The 17626-nt window shown below is 45.6% G+C and overlaps 2 protein-coding genes across 7 annotated transcripts in view; one reads left to right on the top strand and one right to left on the bottom strand.

Annotated features, from left to right (window-relative positions):
• Positions 1-17626, bottom strand: part of RTF2 (replication termination factor 2) — a 56926-nt gene that overhangs the window by 14986 nt on the left and 24314 nt on the right. The window lies entirely within an intron of this gene.
• Positions 7181-16676, top strand: LOC143936179 (putative beta-1,3-galactosyl-O-glycosyl-glycoprotein beta-1,6-N-acetylglucosaminyltransferase 7). Its single transcript, XM_077460570.1, has 3 exons — positions 7181-8614; positions 11979-12074; positions 14299-16676. The coding sequence occupies exons 1-3, from the start codon at positions 7642-7644 to the stop codon at positions 14517-14519; spliced, it is 1290 nt and encodes a 429-aa protein (XP_077316696.1). The 5' UTR covers positions 7181-7641; the 3' UTR covers positions 14520-16676.

The following is a 17626-nucleotide window of genomic DNA, read 5'->3' as shown; positions in this document are numbered from 1 at the left end:
GTGTGGCCGCCATTATTTTCCAGCACTGCCTTAACCCTCTTGGGCATGGAGGTCACCAGAGCTTCACAGGTTGTAACTGGAGTCCTCTTCCCCTCCCCCATGATGACATCACAGAGCTGGTGGATGTTGGAGATCTTGCGCTCCTCCACCTTCCGTTTGAGGATGTCCCACAGATGATCAATAGGGTTTAGGTCTGGAGACATGCTTGGCCAGTCCATCACCTTTACCCTCAGCTTCTTTAGTAAGGCAGTGGTGGTGTTGGAGGTGTGTTTGGGGTGGTTATCATGTTGGAATACTGCCCTGCGGTCCAGTCTCTGAAGGGAGGGGATCATGCTCTGCTTCAGTATGTCACAGTACATGTTGGCATTCATGGGACCCTCAATGATCTGTAGCCCCCCCAGTGCCGGCAGCATTCATGCAGCCCCAGACCATGACACCCCCACCACCATGCCTGACTGTAGACAAGACACACTTGTCTTTGTCCTCCTCACCTGGTTGCCCCCACACACGCTTGTCACCATCTGACACCAAATACCTTTATCTTGGTCTCATCAGACCACAGGACATGGTTCCAGTAATCCGTGTCCTTAGTCTGCTTGTCTTCAGAAAACTGTTTGTGGTCTTTCTTGTACATCATCTTTAGAAGAGGCTTCCTTCTGGGATGACAGCCATGCAGACCAATTTGATGCAGTGTGCTGCGTATGGTCTGAGCACTGACAGGCTGACCCCCCACCCCTACAACCTCTGCAGCAATGCTGGCAGCACTCATACGTCTATTTCCCAAAAGACAACCTCTGGATATGACGCTGATCACGTGACCTCAACTTCTTTGGTGGACCATGGTGAGGCCTGTTCTGAGGGGAACCTGTCCTGTTATACCGCTGTATGGTCTTGGCCACCGTGCTGTAGCTCAGTTTCAGGGTCTTGGCAACCTTCTTATATCCTAGGCCATCTTTATGTAGAGCAACAATTCTTTTTTTTTCAGATCCTCAGAGAGTTCTTTGCCATGAGGTGCCATGTTGAACTTCCAGTGACCAGTATGAAAGAGCGAGAGCGATAACACCAAATTTAACACACCTGCTCCCCATTCACACCTGAGACCTTGTAACACTAAAGGAGTCACATGACACTGGGGGGAGGGGAAAACGGCTAATTGGGCCCATTTTGGACACAGGGGTGTACTGACTTTTGTTGCCAGCGGTTTAGACATTAATGGCTGTGTGTTGAGTTATTTTGAGGGGACAGGAAATTTACACTGTTATACAAGCTGTACACTCACTACTTTACATTGTAGACAAGTGTCATTTCTTCAGTGTTGTCACATGAAAAGAGAGAAGAAAAGATTTACACAAATGTGAGGGGTGTACTTACCTTTGTGGGATACTGTATGTATGTGTAGATAGAGATTATATTAAAAGCGGGAGTCCGCCGGGAGTTCTGCCGTTTTTTTTTTTTTTAAAGCCAGCAGCTACAAATACTGCAGCTGCTGACTTTTAAAATAAGGACACTTACCCGCCCAGCGCGCCCGCGATGTCGGCACCCGAAGCCGATCTCTCGATCGTCTGTCGGGTGCTGCCGCCGCCATCTTGGGTATGGGAATCAGGAAGTGGAGCCTTGCGGCTTCATTTCCCCGTTCCCTACTGCGCATGCGCGAGTCGCACTGCGCAATAAGGACGGTCCCCGCTGCCTCTGGGATCTGTGCGTTTCCCAGCAGACAGCGGGGGACTTTCGGAAAGGGGCGTAGATCTACGCCCCTTTCCGCAGATAGCCATGCCGGAAGTGGGTGCAGATACCTGTACTGTACAGGTACCTGCACCCCCCTCCCCCCTGAAAGGTGCCAATTGTGGCGCCGGAGGGGGGGGGGGAGGATTCCAATGAGCGGAAGGTCCACTTTAGGGTGGAGCTCCGCTTTAATATATACACACACACACACACGATATAAAAAGTCTACAAAACCCTGTTAAAATGTCCACTTTGCAGACATTCTTCACCATTTGTGTAGGGTTTAGCAAAGCCAAGAGAAATAAAATTCTTCATTACATTTGTAACTACCGTAGCGTCCGGTTCACCTCAAAACCTTGTCTGTGTAAGGCTCTGGGGTCAAAATCATTACACAGAGCAGGTAGAGTGGGCAAAATAAAAATTTGATAGCCTACAGATTTTGTAAGTTTGCCCACTTACAAAGAAATGAAGGGTCTATAATTTTTATCATAGGTGTATTTTATATGATAGAGACAGAATATCAACCCAAAAAAATATATATATATATATTAGAGAAAACAAAAACAAAAAAACACACGATACAAATGTTATAAACCGAGATGCAGTTTAGTGAGTAAAGTACCGTATATACTCGAGTATAAGCCGAGATTTTCAGCCTCTTTTTTGAGGCTGAAAGTGCCCCCCTCGGCTTATACTCGAGTCATCGCTGTCTGCCCGCTCGATCAGCGTGTCGAGCAGACAGACAGCGGCCATTCTATTCAAAAGCCGCGCCTCCGGCTCCGCCTTCGCCTGTGATAGGCGGAACACTGAATTTCCCAGCAGCCTGTGTTCCGCCTATCACGGACATCGTATCATCCTCGTACTACGGACGAGGATGATACGACGTCTGTGATAGGCGGAACACAGGCTGCTGGGAAATTCAGTGTTCCGCCTATCACAGGCGAAGGCGGCGGCGCAGCTTTTGAACTTTACAATGGCCGCCGACGAAGAGGGCACGGGACGGCACGGCACGGGACGGGACGGGACGGGGGCAAGGCAAGGCACGACACGGGACGGATGCAAGGAGGCAAGGCACGGCACGGGACGGAGGCAAGGAGGCAAGGCACGGGACGGAGGCTCGGGACAAAGGTAGGCTGGACACACACACACACACACACACACACACACACACACACACACACGGATGGAGACACACACAGGGATGGATGGATGGATGGATGGAGACACACACACACAGGGATGGATGGATGGATGGATGGAGACACACACACACAGGGATGGATGGATGGATGGATGGAGACACACACACACAGGGATGGATGGATGGATGGACACACACACACACAGGGATGGATGGACGGACACACAGGGATGGACGGACACACAGGGATGGACGGACACACAGGGATGGACGGACACACAGGGATGGACGGACACACACACAGGGATGGACAGGCATGTCTCACCCTCGGCTTATACACGAGTCAATAAGTTTGCCAGTTTTTTTGGGGGTAAATTGGGGGCCTCGGCTTATATTCGGGTCGGCCTATACTCGAGTATATACGGTAAGTATTTTATCCCCTACCAACCAACAATAATTCTGGCTCCTACAGACTGGCTACAGTAGGTGCTCATGTGGTACACAGATTAGTCCTGTCCATGTAAGAAGGTTCTCCTAACGACAACTCGTTATGTGTATAGAAGACTCCCGTCCACAGAATCTCTTTCTTCCATTCAAACTGTCACCATCATGGGGAAGACCAAAGAGCTGTCAAAGGACATCAGGGAGAAGATTGTAGACCTGCACAAGAGTGGAATGGGCTACAAGACCATCAGCAAGAATCTTGGTGAGAGGAGACAACCGGTGAATTGATTATTCGCATATGGTAGAAATACAAAATAACCATCAATCGCCCTCGATCTGGAGCTCCGTGCAAGATTTCTCCTCATGGGGTGAGGATGGTCATGAGAAAAGTGAGGGATCACCCCTACACGGGTGGAACTACACGGGAGGAGCTTCTGAATGATCTCAAGGCAGTTGGGACCACAGTCACCAAACCAAGCATTGGTAACGCAATACGCCGCCATGGATTGAAATCCCGCTCCGTCTGCACGGCCTACGTCCTCAAGAAGACACATGTACAGGCCAGTCTGAAGTTTGCCAAAGAACATCTAAATGACTCAGAGAAGGATCGGGAGAAAGTTCTGTGGTCAGATGAGACCAAAATTAAGCTCTTCGGCATTAACTCGACTCGCAGTGTTTGGTTGAAGAAAAATGCTGACGATGACCCAAAGAACACCATCCCTACCGTCAAGCACTGAGGTGGAAACATGATGCTTTGGGGCTGTTTCTCTGATAAAGGTACAGGCCGACTTTGGCGTATTGAGGGGCCAATGGACGGGGCCATGTATTGTGAAATCTTGGATGAGAACCTTCTTCCCTCAGCCAGAACACTGAAGATGGGTGGTGGACGGGTCTTCCAGCATGACAATGACCAAAAACATATACCGCCAAGGCAACAAAAGGAGTGGCTCAAGAAGAAGCATATTAAGGTCATTGAGTGGCCTAGCCAGTCTCCGGACCTTAATCCTATAGAAAATTTATGAAGGGAGCTGAAACTTCGAGTTGCCAAGAGACATCCAAGGAACTTTAACCACTTCGCATCCAGGCCAATTCTGACATTTCTCTCCTATGTGTAAAATTCATATTTTTTTTGCTAGAAATCTACATAGAACCCCCCAAACATTATATATGTTTTTTTAGCAAAGACCCTAGAGAATAAAATGGCGGTCGTTGCAACTTTTTATCTCGCACGGTATTTGTGCAGCAATTTTTTGAACACTTTTAAAAAAACAAAACAAAAAAAACAAAAAAAAAAAAAACAGTAAAGTTAGCCCAATTTTTTTGCATAATGTGATAGATGAAGATACGCCGAGTAGATAGATACCCAACATGTCACGCTTCAAAATTGCACACGCTCGTGGAATGGCGCCAAACGTTGGCATTTAAAAATCCCCATAGGCGACGCTTTAAATTTTTTTACTGGTTACATGTTTTGGGTTACAGAGGAGGGTCTAGGGCTAGAATTATTGCTGTCGCTCTAACGTTCATGGCAATACCTCACATGTGTGGTTTGAACACCGTTTTCATATGTGGGCGGGACTTGCGTATGCGTTCGCTTCTGCGTACGAGCACAGGGGGACAGGGGCGTTTAAAATTTTTTTTTTTTTTTTTTTAGTTTGACACTTTAAAAAAAAATAATAATAATTTGATGACTTTTATTCCCATTACAAGGAAAGTAAACATCCCTTGTAATAGGAATATGGCACGATCGGACCTATTTACAGTGAAATATGGGGTCAATAAGACCCCGCATCTCACCTCTAGGCTGGGAAGCCTAAAAAAAAAAAAAAAAAAAAAAAAAAAAAAAAAAAAAAAGATCTTGGCTTCCCAGCCAAGGAGACGCCGTTAATTTGAATGCAGAGGCCGGGCGCGACGTCATAACATCGTGCCCGGCCTCCGAACAATCATAGACACTCCAGGGACCATCTATGACAGGGATATGCAATTAGCGGACCTCCAGCTGTTGCAAAACTCCAAGTCCCATCATGCCTCTGGGTGTCATGTTTGTGGCTGTCAGAGTCTTGCTATGCCTCATGGGACTTGTAGTTCTGCAACAGCTGGAGGTCCGCTAATTGCATATCCCTGACCTATGATATCATCCGGGGGCCGGCGCATCCTGTGTCTGACTCACCAATGGAAGCGGTGAGTCGGTAGAAGCACCGGAGGGCGGCGGGAGGGGGTGTCACATCCCTCCTGCCGCCCGTAAGAACGATCAAGTGGCGGAACAGCCGCTATGATCGTTCTTATGGTGCAGGGAATCGCAGATATCTGAATGATGTCTGTAACCTCAGTTACACTTGAAGCCTGATGAAGGAGCATGCATGCTCCGAAGCGCCGCTTTGCCTAGCCCGTCTCCTGAGGATACCGACTCCCTGAACACCGGACTAAAGGCACCACAGCTACCAGCACTACCCCGATTGCTCTGACCATTCCGAGGAAATACATGGAATAGACCAAAACACCAACCATCGGTCAAAAAAGTCAGATGCCGGAAACCCTGCCTTACAGCCCTGCGAGTCGCCCCCATGGACATACGGATGAAACATTATATCCCTGATGTGCCTGTACACCACTAATTTAAAGGGGTTGTAAAGGTTCGTTTTTTATTTTCTAAATAGGTTCCTTTAAGCTAGTGCATTGTTGGTTCACTTACCTTTTCCTTCGATGTCCCTTATAAATTTTTTTGTTTTGTTTTCTTTGTCTGAATTTCTCACTTCCTGTTCCTCCTCAGTAAGCTGTTCAGTAAGCTGTTCTGGCTGACTAACCACCAGCTCGGATGATGGTGAGAAGTTTACTGAGGAGAAACAGGAAGTGAGATATTCAGACAAAGAAAAAAAACATTTAGAAGGGAAATCGAAGGAAAAGGTAAGTGAACCAACAATGCACTAGCTTAGAGGAACCTATGTAGAAAATAAAAAACAAACCTTTACAACCCCTTTAATGTGAGTGTTTTTTAACCATTTTTAAATAAATTTGAGCAACTTTATTGCTGCACTTAGAGGGCGCCATCTCTTTCTCTATATCATTCAGATATACCACCACAAAGCCCACAACGTCATATGACGTAGCTTGGGGCGCTCAAGTGGTTAAGGATTTCGAGAAGATCTGTAGAGAAGAGAGGACCAAAACCCCTCCTGAGATGTGTGCAAACCTGATCACCACCTACAAGAAACATCTGACCTCTGTGCTGCCAACAAGGGTTTCTCCACCAACTACTAAGTCATGTTTTGCTTGGGGATTAAATACTTATTTTACTCACTGAACTGCAACTCAGTTTAGAACATTTGCATCACGTGCTTTTTCTAGGTTTTTGGTTGATATTCTGTCTCTATCATGTAAAATGCCTGATGAAGGAGCACACATGCTCCGAACGTGTGCAACGTAAACGTAACGAACGTCATCGCAGTGCGCCCCCACGACCAACGAACGGACCTCCCTGACGCTGCTACACCGGGCCGTGCGACGCTGGGAACCACCGGCGCCACCGGACGAAAGACACAGCTGAATGAGAAACCGCTTCTCCTCGGGAGCCCTGCGATGTCCCCCAGAGACCTTTTTTAAAATACGATGTGCCTGAAACTTTCTGGTAGAGAGTGAGTGTATTACTTTACAAATTAAATGTCTGTGATCTAAAAATACTGCACTTAGATTGGCGCTGTTTTTCTTCTGTTTGTATATCATGTAAAATACACCCATGATAACAATTATGGACCCTTCATTTCTTTGCAAGTGGGGCAAACTTACAAAATCTGCAGGCGATCAAATCAGTATTTTCCCCACTGTAAGTACGCCATTTTTATTTTTATAAAAATAAAAATTGAACCTTTACATTCACTTTAACAGGCAGAAAGGAAGTGCTAACTCATTTTGTTAGGCAAGAAGAGCAGAGAGAAGGCGGACCTGGTTCCAATACGTAAATACCCCTTTTCTTCCACCCTCTGATGTGGTACCATTTCCTGACATAGATGTTCAGAGGAGAGAATCAAAAGTGAATGAATAAAATGTTAAAGTCACTTGTTGTAAAAAGGATGTTTGATGAAGTTACACCCAAATTATCATCAGAATCTGGTTTCTCCTTTAGGTGCAAGGTCAACTTTAAAAATGCTGATTATTGCCAGTGATGACTTTATTTACTATACGTCTTACTGAAGCTTTGGCTTTAGATATACTTTATTGATACATAGTCTGTTTCTGGAGTTCAGCTTTAATTATAATTGTTATTAATTTTCCCACCTTTAGGATTTTAGAGAAAATTTGCCGATTATGTGAATGAATGAGTCTCGGGAGAGAAGACAATGAGCCTTCTTGGTTGCACCAAGTCCGGGTTTCTATTATGTGTAGGAGTCTGTCTGGTCCTGTTGGCCTTAAACAACATCACCCAACCAGAAGACGGGACATCCATTCTGTCCGAGATCAAAGAATGCGGCTACTACCCCGGAGAACTGTGCAAATCATTGTTCGAAGGAAAGCCGGCTGCTCTAGTGGTGGGAAATTTATGTCAAGAAGCTCTAATGCCAACCAAGAAGCCACCACCGACCATCCTAGGTCCCAAGAACAATTGTTCCACCCTGATAGAGGAATTACACTTTATAACCAAATCTCTGTCCGAGGAGGAAGCCAGCAACCCTTTGGCCTTCATATTGACCATACACAAAAATCTGGAGATGTTTTTGAAACTCCTCACCGCCATCTACACCCCGCAGAACATCTACTGCATCCACGTTGACCAAAAGTCACCCAAAGACTTCAGCCAAGCGGTACAGAAAGTGGCGGACTGCTTTCCAAACGTTTTCATTGCTACAAAACGGGAGACGGTGGTCTACGCTGGGATCTCCCGCCTGCAAGCGGACCTCAACTGCATGGAGGACTTGGCGCGTTCCGATTCTCCGTGGACTCACGTCATCAATCTTTGCGGCCAGGACTTCCCAATCAAAACAAACAGGGAAATCATAGATTACTTAAAAAGCAAATGGAACGGCAAGAACCTAACACCGGGCGTGAAACAACCAGATCACATTAAGTACCGAACGCAAGTTAGTTATAAAGAGTTTGTTCACAAGGGGAAGTCCTATGTTTATCCCACCAAAAAGGGAAAAGGGGATCCGCCTTATAACCTGACCCTGTATTTCGGGACGGCGTACTACGCCCTCACTAGGGACTTTGTTCAGTTTGTGCTTTCCGACAAGCGGGCAACAGATCTTCTTGAATGGTCAAGGGACACGTACAGTCCGGACGAGCACTACTGGGTAACGCTCAACAGGATTAAAGGTAAGAGACGGTTTATGCAATGAAAAAAGGGGCTGTACTATGAAAATTGGGTATCTGAATAACCAATTTTATCTGACGCGGAGTGCCACTGTAAAGTCAGGAGTGAATATAGAATATATAGGGGCCCTGAGAAATTTCAGTTTAAAACCCTTTCCCGCCGAGCGTACGCAGATATGCGTACACAGCTTCCGGGGGGTATACCGGGATGATGCCCGCACCTGCAGGCATCATCCCAGTACCGTTTTTTTTTCAGCAGGCGATTGGCTATCCAGGCATAACAACCGATGCTGCTAAAAGCCGCTCGGCTGTTATGCCGGAGGAGTGGGAGGGGACGTCCCCTCCCCTCCCGCCGCTGTTACCGGTGCTCCCGCTCGATCAGGAGCACCGATTCACTCTCCGACGCCTCCGGCTGCTGGGGAGGAACTGGAACGAAGCCGTAATCGGCTTCGTTCCAGTCTCCTCATAGTAAACACGGAAGCGACGTCATGACGTAACTTCCCGTTTACTCGGCTGCCAATGGCTCTGGTTTTAAAAAGATATACGGTATTCAGAATCGCCGTTTTCGGCGATCTGAATACATTGAAGTGTAAAGGAGGGGTGGGGGGTCTTTTAGACCCCCGATCCCTTCATAAAGAGAACCTGTCACCACCTATTACTGTCACATGGGATGTTTACACTCCTTATGACAGCAATAAAAGTGATCAAATTTTTTATTTTTTTAAAACAATTTAGTCATTTTAAAATAAATACAATAAAAAAAAAAAAAAAAAAATTTTAAAGCGCCTGCCGTCCCCGCGAAGCAAAGAAAACGCATACGGAAGTCGCGCCTGCGTATGTAAACGGTGTTCAAATCACACATGTGAGGTATCGCCGCGATCGTCAGAGCGAGAGCAATAATTCTAGCACTAGACCTCCTCTGTAACGCTAACCTGGTAACCGTAAATTTTTTTTAAAGCGTCGCCTATTGAGATTTTGAGGTACCGTACTTTGTCATCAATCCACAAGTGCGTGCAATTATAAAGTGTGACATGTTTGGTATCTATTTACTCGGCGTAACATTATCTTTCACATCACGCAAAAAAATTGGGCTAATTTTAAGGTTTTGTTTTTTTTAAATTCATGAAAGTGTCCCTTTTCCCAAAAAGTTGCGTTTAAAACACCGCTGCGCAAATACCGTGTGACATAAAATATTGCAACAATCGCCATTTTATTCTCTAGAGTCTCTGCTAAAATTTATATATATATATATATATATATATATATATATATATATATATATATATATATATATATATATATATATATATATATATATATATATGTTTGGGGGTTCCAAGTAATTTTCTAGCAAAAAATATGGATTTTAACTTGTAAACACCAAATTCCAAAAATAGGCTTAGTCATGAAAGGGTTAAGGAAAACCTGATTAATTAACTGCTTCAGTTCTGGAACAATCCTGCAAACACGTCCTACAGCTTTCTTGCTTGTACCTTTGTACGAGCCTTCTGCTTGAAACCGGTTAGAAGTGTCAATAGCGCTCTTCTAGTCCATTGGGATCTACAAGTCTGTCTACTGCGGAGGCAGATGGGGCTTGTCGTTTTCTCATTCACACATCTCAGAGTGATTGATGTGGCTGTGCAGGTGGTGCCCCGTACCTCCTAAATGTGACAGAAGCCGTCCCAGGTCCTTCAACCTAGAAATAATTTTTAGGTCTTGGGGGAACCCTGGTAAAATAAATTCACTGGGTGAGTGGAAATAAAATGCCCTTTACCTTGGTGGGCAGTGGAAAGAATGCTGTCTTTATGGTGGTGAACAGAAGACCACCCTTACGGACAGCTAAAACGACCATTGGTGTCCTGCACCTGACTTTGCAAAGTGGAGTTGGCCCCCACACCTATGCAAGCACCATCAGAACGGGACGTCAACAATCAGCCACAGCTCAAAGAACCCTAGTTGAGAATGGCTGGTGTAAGAAGACACAACACTAGCATGCAAGGGTGGCTCCATAGAATGCTGCAAGAGAAAGGAGCCACCCTGGTACAGGAAAGCTGGGGCAATGATCACTTTTAATCGGCGGCGGAGAGCCTCCCCCCCCCCCCCCCCCCGCACTCCAGTGCCCTCTTCCGCTTACCGGAGCCGTCGGCAGCGGCGGAGGTTACCTAGTCTTCTCGGTGGCTGTGCATAGAGACGAGTGAGGGGAAGATGGCCCCCAACCGTCTCCATGACATTGCAGTCAAAACGTTGCTTCCGCCCCAAAGCTCTTAAAAAGGGCAATATTTTTTTTTTTTTAAATCATTTTCTTAAATGACACTTTTTTATTGCATCTTAGTGTAAATATGAGATCTGAGGTCTTTTTGACCTCAGATCTCACATTAAAGAGGTCCTGTCATGCTTTTTTTCTATTACAAGGGATGTTTACATTTTTTTGTAATAGGAATAAAAGTGACACTTTTTTTTTTTTTTTTTTTTTTAACAGTGTAAAAATAAAGAAAGGTACAATAAATAAGAAAATGTTTATTTATTTTAAACGCGCCCCGTCCTGCCGAGCTCACGTGCAGAAGCGACCGCATATGTAACTCAGAGAGAGAGAGAAATAAATATATAAATATATATATATATATATATATATATATATATATATATATATATATATATATATATATATATATATATATATATATAGTTTTTTTTTTTTTATTAATTTTATTGTGAAAGATGTTACGCCGAGTAAATTGATACTCAACACGTCACGCTTCAAAATTGCGCCCGCTTCTGGAATGGCGACAAACTTTTACCCTTAAAAATCTCCATAGGCAACATATAAAAATGTGTACAGGTTTACCAGTTTTGAGTTACAGAGGAGGTCTAGTGCTAGAATTATTACTCTCGCTCTAACGATCCTGGCGATAACTCACATGTGTTGTTTGAACGTCCTTTTCATATGCGGGCGCACCTGAGCAGTATGGGGTGGACACTATCCGATGGGGGGACAGTTATTGGCAGAACACGGGACAAGGTCATCTAGCACCCGGGGGGAGGGGAGGGGAGGGGTTTGGAGTGCCAAATTGGTGGTCCTATTTTCCATCCTTCTGGCGGATCGGATGAAAACAGACAGGTGGTCTGTGATCTCCCCATAGAGGAGAGCAGAACTGGGCCCATCTCCACTCTCCACAGTGAGTGGAGACAAACCTGTCATCCGCCTGCTCAGCGGGGGGCGAATCAGCGGAGTGATCTCTCTGCCCACCTCTTGTGCCGGCCCTGATTAAAGCTATCCAGTACATTTTCTGATAGAGAAAAATGTAATATTTAGGGGCGAGTTTATTAATAGAAAGTGTGATAATAGTGATCCATTAACTTCTTTCAGGTGCCCCAGGATCCGCCCCCGATGCAGGATGGGAGGGAAATATCCGAGCTATTAAGTGGAGGGACCAAGAGGGGATAAATCACTCTGGATGCAACGGTAAAATTCCTGTTTATAAAAAAAAAAAAAAAAAAAAAAAAAAAAGCGAAGCACCTCACACTTGTGGCGATGTCTACGCAAAGGTTTGCAGTCATACGGGAGGCAATTTTTTTTTTTTTTTTTTTTAAGTACCGATAATCGATTTTGTGATGCAGAACTGTGCCACAACTGCAAGACAAACGTTTATATTTATAATTAAAGTAGAATATATCAAAAATAACATATAATGAATATAATATTATAAATATATTATATAATTATATCATAATTTATAATACACATAATTAAAACTTGCACGTAGTGCCCACTGTCAAACTCAGCATGTAATGTTAAAATTGTACCCATCTGAGTGGAACCATGTCCGCATGTAGGTGGGTGGTCAGCGCCAGTGAGAATAGTAAAAACAGCCTTCTGTGTTAAAGGAGGCAAAAAAAAAAAAAAAACACACACACAAACACACACACACCACGTAGATTAACCTTAAAGTGTTACTAAAATAATTGTTACTTTAATAAAAAAGTATAAAAAATAAAATAAAAAACATGTTATAATTACCTGCTCTGTGCAGTGGTATTGCACAGAGCGGCCTCCTCTTCTGGGGTCCCTGGTGGCAATTCTGGCTCCTCCCCTTCTTTTTAGGACTACGATATCCAGCCGCTGGCTATTGGGGAGAGCATAGTCTGCTCATTCCCGCCCTGTGCGTCTATGGGGCCGTGCCCCAATGACTTACACAGCAGGACTGAGACCCCTTTCATACTGGGGCGGGGCACTTGCAGGACGGGAAAAAAATTAAATAAAAAAAAAAAAAATAAATAAAATAAAAAAAAGTCCTGCAAGCAGCATCTTTCATGCGGTGCATACATCACTCCCAAAATGCTCTGCCCATTGAAATGAATGGACAGCGCTGCCAAAGCCCCTGCAAAGCGCTTCGGCAGCGCCGCAACACGGCGCTTTTAACCCTTTCTGCGGCCGCTAGCGAGGTTAAATGCGCCCTGCAAGCGGGCAAAAAGCAGCACTAAGACAACGGTAAAGCGACGCTTTACTGCCAACGCGCCTCCGCCCCCAGTGTGGCAGTAAGCTTAGGCCCACCCCCCCTCCCCCCAACTTTCTCTTCACTGCATCTGACTGACAGCAGCAAGAGCCAATGCTGTGTGAAGAATAAGTAAAAAAGGAGAATATATGGAGCCGCGCACATCGCTGATCTCTTCTCCCCTCTCTTACTCTTCCTATAGGGGAACGGGGTGGGGGGGGGGGCACAGAGAAACTGCAAAAGTTTTTTTACCCTAATGCAAACAATGCATTTAAAAAAGGTAAAAAAAGTTTTTAGGTTTAGAAACGCTTTAAGGCTCAGTTCACACCAACGCATTTTTTTTCATGCTTTTTGCCGAAACGCACTACAGTATATTTAAGCAGGAAGGGGGTAAAAGTGTACCAGTAGGCAAGTGGTTAAGGTTAAAAAACAAAACAAAAAAAATAAAAAATAAAACACACAAACACTTTTAGCCTTTAGATCAGGGATCTGCAATTAGCGGACCTCCAGCTGTTGCAAAACTACAAGTCCCATCATGCCTCGGCCTCTGGCTGTCATGCTTGTGGATGTCAGTCTTGCTGTGCCTCATGGGACTTGTAGTTCTGCAACAGCTGGAGGTCCACTAATTGCATATCCCTGCTTTAGATCCACTTTAAAGCGGTTCTTCACCCTAAAGGGGAAGTTCCGCTAGTATTATCCCTCCCCCCCTCCGGTGCCACAATCGGCACCTTTCGGGGGGGAGGGGGGTGCAGTTACCTGGATAATCCAGGTAACTGCACCCACTTCCGGCCAGACCGCCGCAGACCCCCGCCTCGCTCCCCCCCCCCCCGTTGTGTTCTGGGAAACACACAGTTCCCAGAGACACAGCGGGGGACCATAAGAGAAGTGCAGCGCAACTCGCGCATGCGCAGTAGGGAACCGGGCAGTGAAGCCCTCATGCTTCACTTCCCGATTCCCTGACAGAGGATGGCGGCGGTGGCTGCAGCGAGACGAGCGATCGCTCGTCATCTGCCGCCGACATCGCTGGAACCTGGGACAGGTAAGTGTGATATTATTAAAAGTCAGCAGCTGCAATATTAGTAGCTGCTGGCTTTTAATATTTTTTTTTTAGGTGCAGAACCACTTTAACAATGAATTGGGTTTAACTTAAAAACATTGTTTTTTTCCTCTCCCCTCCCCCCCCCTTACTCTAAGGCCATTACGTCCGCGACATCTGCGTCTACGGTCTTGGGGACCTGCAATGGTTGGCCGACTCGCCGCATTTATATGCCAACAAATTCGACCCGATTCGATACCCTCTGGTCACCGACTGCTTGGAAAGGCAGTACCGGCGCCGAGTCCTGAAAGGAGCGGAGGTCCCCATAGAAGAGGACTGGTATCTTCCAGACGAGTACGGCTTACCGACGTATCCATGACACGGTGAACCAACATTTGCATGGTGTCACCAGAGAGCCGGGATGTATTTGACTAAAAGTGACATCCTGCAAATGACACCCCCCTCCTCCGGGGAGACCGGGGGATGGGAGGGGGGCTTTGCATGCCGATATCCTGACAAGGCATCCGATTTAAAATTTGCTGCAAATATTACAACTTTATTAGTCTGTAATGTGAACAAACAAAAATGTGCTAAACAGGGTTATTAAATTGCAAAAAAAACAGGCATGGATATGTGAAGGTTATACAGTCCTGAACGTTTTACAATGAAAACAGACTCAGGGAATGCAGCCTGCCTGCTGACTGGCTCCACTTCTCATCCCGGCATACTCTGCACCTGGCTGTCTTTGCTCACTACATCCGTATGGCTGCTGGTAGTATATTCTCTATTGTGGCGACACGGAAGCAGACACAGGACTATCGTTTTCAAGACTTGCCGAGACACACCGGATCTGGAGAGAAGGACCCCCCCCACCCCCCGGAGCGTGGAGGTCACATGACCAGAAGCTGCAGACCCATCCAGATGCACTGTGAAAAGCCTGATTCGTTCGGTAGTAATGCAAGTAATTAAAAGGACCAGTTGGGACTGTTACCTAGCATGGCTTTTTTCTCAATAAGAAAAAAAAAAAAAAAAAAAAAAAAAAAAAAACACACACAAGGTCCACATTTTTCAGATATCAGGGGCTTGACAACAAAGACTGATTGAACAGGTGCCCATGAAATGCGTCGGGCTCCATAGATGCCAAGATATACCATGTAGAGATGTACTATGCCCCTTTTTATGGAATTACAATATATATTATGAATTGTATTATTATGTGTATGGTTTGTTTTTTTGATGTTCATCTTTTCATCTATGCCTGACATCTGGATGTTTTTACTTGTGTTGATTATGAATTTATTGTATGTATAATAAATGATTATATTTCTTATTTATTTCTTTATTTTATGATCTTTAACCACTTGCCGACCAGCGCACAACGATGTACGTCGACAGAATGGCACGGGCAGGCAAATGGGCGTACCTGTACGTCCCTTTAAAATTTGCCGCCCTGCCGTCGGCAGCGCGCCGCCGGCGACGCGCTCCCGCGCTGGTCGGGACCTCCGTGAGTCCGGTCGCGGGACCCGCGGACTCGATCGCCGCGGGCATACCCGCGATCGTCTCACGGAGCGGCCAAATGAAGAAATGCCGTTGTAAAACAGCATTTCTCCATTCTCCCTAGCAACTAGTGACGCTGATCTCTTCTCCGTGTGATTGGAGAAGAGATCAGTGTTCACTAAATGAAAGCCCAGCCCCCCCCCCACAGTTAGTAACACACCCCTAGGAACACTTAACCCCTAACACTGCCAAACACTGGTTAACCCCTTCACTGCCAGTGTCATTTACACAGGAATCACTGCATTTATATAGCAGTGATTGCTGTATAAATGACAATGGTCCCAAAAATGTGTCAAAAATGTCCGATGTGTCCGCCATAATGTCGCAGTCACAATAAAAAAAAAAAAAAAAAAATAGCTGATCGCTGCCATTACTAGTAAAAAAAAAAAAAAAAAATTATTAATAAAAATGCTATAAAACTATCCCCTATTTTGTAAACGCTATAACTTTTGCGCAAACCAATCAATAATCGCTTATTGCGATTTTTTTTTTTACAAAAAATATGTAGAAGAACACGTATCGGCCTAAACTGAGGGAAAAAATGTTTTTTTTTTTTTTAATATATTTTTGGGGGATATTTATAACAAAAAGTAAAAAATAATGCGTTTTTTCAAAATTGTCGCTCTATTTTTGTTTATAGCGCAAAAAATAAAAACCACAGGGGTGATCAAATACCACCAAAAGAAAACTCTGATTGTGGGGAAAAAAAGGACGTCAATTTTGTTTGGGAGCCATATCACACGACCGCGCAATTGTCAGTTAAAGCGACGCAGTGCCGAATCGCAAAAAGCGGTCTGGTCTTTGACCAGCAAATTGGTCCGGTCTGAAAGTGGTTAATGATCTCCTCACTTAAAAGTCCCAGGGGACCATATTTCTCTCGTTGGCTCTTTATACATCCCGAACACATTTTAAAAAATTGTTGCCTTGAGTTGTTCTGCATTTATTTTCCTAAGAATAATAAATAATTTTACACAAATCACCTCTAGAAGATACATTTTTATTTGTAAAGATATAAAGCAGGGGAGTTCAAACTTTCTACGCAACGGGTTTTAGGAGGGCAGGACTGTGCCCAGTGGGAGTAAACAATGCCCCATCTTTGGTATTAGCGGGGAAAATAGTTGTCAGTGGGAGAAGTAGTGCCCCATCCCCGGCGCCAGTGGGAGCAATAGTGCCCCATCCCCGGCGCCAGTGGGAGCAATAGTGCCCCATCCCCGGCGCCAGTGGGAGCAATAGTGCCCCATCCCCGGCGCCAGTGGGAGCAATAGTGCCCCATCCTTGGCGTCAGTGGGAGCAATAGTGCCCCATCCTTGGCGTCAGTGGGAGGAATAGAGCCCCATCCTTGGCGTCAGTGGGAGGAATAGAGCCCCATCCTTGGCGTCAGTGGGAGGAATAGTGCCCCATCATTGGCGTCAGTGGAAGGAATAGTGCCCCATCATTGGCGTCAGTGGAAGGAATAGTGTCCCCATCATTGGTGTCAGTGGGAGGAATAGTGCCCCATCATTGGTGTCAGTGGGAGGAATAGTGCCCCATCATTGGTGTCAGTGGAAGGAATAGTGCCCCATCATTGGTGTCAGTGGAAGGAATAGTGCCGCAGCATTGGTGTCAGTGGGAGGAATAGTGCCCCATCATTGGTGTCAGTGGAAGGCATAGTGCCCCATCATTGGTGTCAGTGGGAGAAATAGTGCCGCAGCATTGGTGTCAGTGGGAGGAATAGTGCCCCATCATTGGTGTCAGTGGAAGGAATAGTGCCGCAGCATTGGTGTCAGTGGGAGGAATAGTGCCCCATCATTGGTGTCAGTGGAAGGCATAGTGCCCCATCATTGGTGTCAGTGGGAGAAATAGTGCCGCAGCATTGGTGTCAGTGGGAGGAATAGTGCCCCATCATTGGTGTCAGTGGGAGGAATAGTGCCCCATCATTGGTGTCAGTGG

The sequence above is a fragment of the Lithobates pipiens genome, unplaced genomic scaffold, assembly GCF_037356315.1.
Source record: "Lithobates pipiens isolate NorthernLeopardFrog02 unplaced genomic scaffold, aLitPip1_a1.2 Scaffold_28, whole genome shotgun sequence".
Classification (NCBI taxonomy): Eukaryota; Metazoa; Chordata; class Amphibia; order Anura; family Ranidae; genus Lithobates; species Lithobates pipiens.
This window is presented reverse-complemented; position numbering and strand designations above follow the sequence as displayed.